The sequence below is a fragment of the Leishmania donovani genome, chromosome 34 (genome assembly GCF_000227135.1).
Source record: "Leishmania donovani BPK282A1 complete genome, chromosome 34".
NCBI classification, from domain to species: Eukaryota; Euglenozoa; class Kinetoplastea; order Trypanosomatida; family Trypanosomatidae; genus Leishmania; species Leishmania donovani.
Window position 1 is genome coordinate 938,079 of NC_018261.1, and position 4,653 is coordinate 942,731.

General features: G+C 59.0%; 2 protein-coding genes across 2 annotated transcripts; both read right to left on the reverse strand.

The window, feature by feature from the left end:
- Positions 1 to 982: 982 nt before the first annotated feature.
- LDBPK_342160 (centrin, putative) lies at positions 983 to 1,528 on the reverse strand (the record flags this gene model as incomplete). The annotated part of the gene is made up of 1 exon (XM_003864327.1): positions 983 to 1,528. One exon carries the CDS (start codon positions 1,526 to 1,528, stop codon positions 983 to 985), a length of 546 nt encoding a protein of 181 aa, XP_003864375.1.
- Positions 1,529 to 2,653: 1,125 nt separating this feature from the next.
- LDBPK_342170 (hypothetical protein, conserved) lies at positions 2,654 to 3,658 on the reverse strand (the record flags this gene model as incomplete). The annotated part of the gene is made up of 1 exon (XM_003864328.1): positions 2,654 to 3,658. One exon carries the CDS (start codon positions 3,656 to 3,658, stop codon positions 2,654 to 2,656), a length of 1,005 nt encoding a protein of 334 aa, XP_003864376.1.
- Between the last annotated feature and the right edge of the window lie 995 nt (positions 3,659 to 4,653).

Consider the following 4,653-nt stretch of genomic DNA (forward strand, 5'->3'; position numbering starts at 1 on the left):
TGCCATGAGGGCGGGAGAGCGACCCCGCAACAAGGGCGACCACACGCGCTTCTCTGCGCCGTGGCTGGTCACGCTACCCTCGCAGCAGGTCCGGCGCCAGCACCACTGCTCCACGCCCCGCGCGCGGTCGCGGCACGCAAAGACGCCGCAGCCCCTTGCCTGTGTGCACTTGTGCATGCATCATCGCGACAACGCATCACGACCGCACCGGACTTGCTGTCTGTCTGCGCTGCACCATCTGTGCAACAGCAGGTAGGGGAGAGCTGCGCAACGGGGGAGAGTCGCTACCGGCACGTTGGTGCCTATCTCTTCGTCTGGGGAGCGCGCCCGCAGCCTGCCGGGGAATAAAATGCTGACGCATACGCGACTGCAGCGTTTGGGCGGCGGGATGCGCGTGCGGAGCTGTGAGGGCTGCCCATGGCACTTTAGCCACCTCAACGTTAAGAGCAGACTAGGCACAACGGTCAGCCTGGAGAAAAAGCGCTAGGTGCACACGAGTCCAAGCAAAGGGATGCCAATACCTCACGCATGCAAGAGGGGAGAATACGGGAGACAACTGAGTTGTACTGGTGCACACCTGCCTGCACGTCTTGCCAGTAACGCTATCGTCACCACGCCCAAACGTCTGACTTCTACTGCAACGTCTATGCAAGAAAACGAAAAGGGAACGGAGAGGCCGAACCACACCAAGCAGCGGAAAGCAACGAAAAAAAAAGGAGCAGAGCTGTCGTGGACAGAGCTTGCAGAGAGAGAGAGACAGCATGAACAAGTCAGCAGGAGAGCATGTATCGCACATGCACGTGGCTTTGCCGAGTCCGGTGATACATCTCCATCGCTGTCGGTCTCGCCGCTTTTAATTCGACGCTGGATGCTCTTGCTGCGTCTTCTCCCTTCAGCAGCGCACAAAAGCCATCAGACAGCCACCTACACGGTTCTCCTCGTACCTTAGCTGTCCTGTGCCCGACTGGGCGCTTCCCGCTTCCTAGTAGTCGTCCTCCTCTAGCATAATGGCAAGAAACTCTTCTAGGTTGATCTCGCCATCTTGATCTACGTCAAACTCGTCAATCATTGCCTGCAGCTCTTCGTCGCTCATGTTCTCGCCCAGTTCCCGCGCCACACGACGCAGCGAGCGAAGGGAGATTTTGCCGGTATTGTTCTCGTCAAACAGCTGAAACGCCTTCACCATCTCCTGCCGAGGATCGCGCTGCGCAAACTTGTCCGTCATGATATCTGTGAAGCCCGGTAAGTCCATAAGCGGCTGATTGTTCTGGTCCCGGGCAGCGCAGTCCTGCATGAGCTGCAGCACCTCCTCCCGTTTTGCATCAAAGCCAAGTGCTCGCATGCTGACCTTCATCTCATGCACATCGATGAGTCCGTTCTTATCCGAGTCGAACAGCTCGAATGCCTCTCGGATCTCCTGGCGCTGTTCCTCCGTAAGCTGGAAGCGACGGCGCGCTGCCGCGGACGGCGCTGATGCCGCCGGCGCAGTGGTGCGCAGCGGCCCCGATGTGCGACTAGTGATGTTCATCAGGTTCAAGCTGCCTTATTGGGAGGGGGAGAAGGAGGTTGGCTTGGGAGAACTGAGAAAAGCGCGCGTGAACCACACCAACACGAAAAAAAGATCCGCAGCTGTGGCGGTTGAAACTGAATATGTGCTCGTGTACAGCGACAGTCACACGTTAAAGACACGAAAACGAACCAGCAAGTGCAGCCTTCTATGGAATCCACAGTGTGACGAGTCGAAGATAGTGGTAGACGCAGGCGTGCTTCTGCGTTCACGTAGGCCCGTGGAGGGTGACTCTTTTCCTTCTTTATCCGTGTGTTGTGTTGTTATTGTTGCGTTGCAGAGTCGCGTTGAGGACAAAGAGGCGGGCAGAGGAAGAGGGAGAAGAGGTCAGAGGAGGGTGTTTGAGAAAGCCGGCAACGCACGCGATGAGGTCTCCCTTGTGCGCGAGACACCGCGGGCACTGTGTCTCTTACTCACTGGGAGAGCAATGGACCCGTCGAGGGTCGCTCTTTTTTTGGTGTCTGTCGTGACTTCGACATCTGTGTCAGCGACGAGGCGAGGGGGCAGGAAGCGGTGCCAGAAAGAGAGCGCAGGCAGTTGTCTTCATCAGTCGCGGCACAGAGCACCTCACCCTTTGCTGCCACCCTAGCCATTACCAAAAGGCTCTCCTCGTTGCTCTGTTTGCGTAGCTTGTGTGTGTGTGTGTGTGTGTGCTGCGTTTTTCCCCCTTGTGCGCCACCCTGCTCCACCACGGAGACGGTAGACGACGTGAGAGAAGCAGCAGCGTCTTTCCACACGTGCGGGCGCCACGCAGCAGAAGCAAAAGCAAAACATACCGGGAGAGGGGGAGGAACAAAACAAGAAGTTGTGCGTCAGCGTCATATTCAGGCAACGGTAACCACAGACGTGCAACAAAACAAGAGGGCATAGCCCAGATGCACAGGCGCGCCTGTAAGGAGAGGCCGGCGGCGACCGCAAGGCAGCAGCACGAGCGACAGTGCTGCGGCAAATAACAAGAAGCCGACGCGAGGCCTCTCCCTAACGATACAAAGTCATGCGGCAGAGGCAGGTAGTACAGAAGCACCAGTTCATCCGTGGCCGCCCCTCCTCCCGCTTGCCACACCGACCACATCCCTCTCCACGCGCTCAGAACCAGCGCCCCACCCTGCGGTCGGCCGTCGTAAAGGGCTCCACGGTGACGGTGTAGCGGCAGGTGTGGTCGCTCGCGTCAGCCAGGTCCGTCAAGGTGGCGGAGCGAACATCGGCGCGGTAGAACAGAGCAACAAGGTAGTCAAAGTAGGAGTCCTCGTCCTTGAGCGTCTCGGAGCGCGCAGTTCCCTGAAGGTCGACGTAGTCGTACACCTTTAGCTGACCCGAGTACGGCGTGATGCCGAGAAACTTGCAGAAGTCGTAGAGTGTAACCCCGTAGCAAAACGGCACCACATCGGTCCTCTCCTCGCCGTTGGGGAGGTCACGCCGATGGACTTTGATGCGGCGCATCTGGTCCAGCAGGAGAAAGAACTTCTTCCGCTTCGGCTCTGGCACACCAGCGAACTCGAGCACTCGACCGGAGAGGTGATCCATGTTTGCAGGGTCAAGGTACGCGGAGCTCCACAGATTTGGATTCATGCCAATGAGCGTAGAGTCGTCGACGGCGTACTCCTTCTTCAGTACCTCGCACACATCCGGATGCACGTCCAGCAAGAAAAGAATCTCGTCCAGCAGCTTCGACGAGCCGTAGGTGATGCGCAGCCTCGGCAGTGCGTGCGGGGGGCGGCGATGGATGGCAGCCCACTTCTCGTAGTAGGCTCGACTAAATAGCAGCAGCAGCTGGTGCTCCTCAGGGGACAGGAGGCCGGGGTCGAGGTAGACGGGGTCCATGTTGTGGAACATGACCTGATCACTAAGCGCAAAGTAGGGGCAGGACTGCAGCTTCTGCCGCGTCGCCGGGTTGTCCCAGAGGGACTTGTCCACCTCCAGCAGCCCAGAGCCGCCTTGGCGAGGTGGCACGTAGTTCTGGGAGTCCACGCGGCCAGCGTACAGGTTGCCGTAGAAAGGTAGCCCGCCGGTCGACTGCATGGGTGAGTTGCCGGGGTAGAAGAACTGACGCTCACCCTCCAGGGCGAGCCGCCGTCCACTCTTCCGAAGCATGCTCACTGCAGGCGTCACGCAGGCTGCGAGATAGACAGGAAAAAAAAATAGCGAAGAGGGAGCTACACGCAAAAGCGAGCGGGTTGAATCAGCCGCGTGCCGTCAGCAACGCAGGGGAGCACCCGTTGCACAGCGATCAGACCGACAGGCGAAAGAGTCGCTGGCGCGCATACAGACAAGCCAATGCCTGGAACTTGCTCTCGTCTTGTCGACCAAACAAAGACAGGAGAGGTACTATACAAACACAAAAGACGCAAGGGGCATGTGCCGCGGGCGAAGCAAGGCGATAGAAAGCGGCGCCACACACCCAGGCGCATGTGCATAAAACGTGAGCGCAACGGTGCCAGTCAGCGAAGAGGTGGAGAGGGAGATTTGGGAAGCCGATTTCCGCAGCATAGGATTCGTTTCCCGTTCCCCTTTGTTGCCTTGTACGGGGATGCGAATCAGCCATGCCAACGCAGCGTCGCCCCCTTTGCGAGGGCCTGCAGCACACACACGCTCGCTGGGTTCGCCACGGACACAACAGACAAAACGCCATCCGGATCTGCGAGAAGGCAGCAGCACACGCCAGCGCCCACCAACGTCCACAGAGACTTCCATACCGCGCCAGCTGCCAAGAGACGCGCAATCGGAGGAGACTCCAAGCCTGAGCAACCCGGACTACCGAAGATGGCAACGGTACAAGAAACAGGGACGACGCGCCACTCGCGCTTACAACGCGCCTTCATTCACGCTTTTCTTTTTCGCTTTGAGTCCCGGCCACCGCACACCACGTAAACACGGCAGGCGGAAGAAACGTACACGCGAAAAACGAACCATTCCAGCAGCGCACTCATTGTGCGGTACAACAGGAGTCGTGGGCCCCTATGCCTTCACTACCCCTGGCCTGCCACAGGCCCCCCGCCTCTCCTCATCGCGTGGTGGGAAGCACCCGGTGGACACGCGCGTCGCAGCAATGGGCCAGCTCAGCCATGCGAGAGCACGGCCATCCGCCG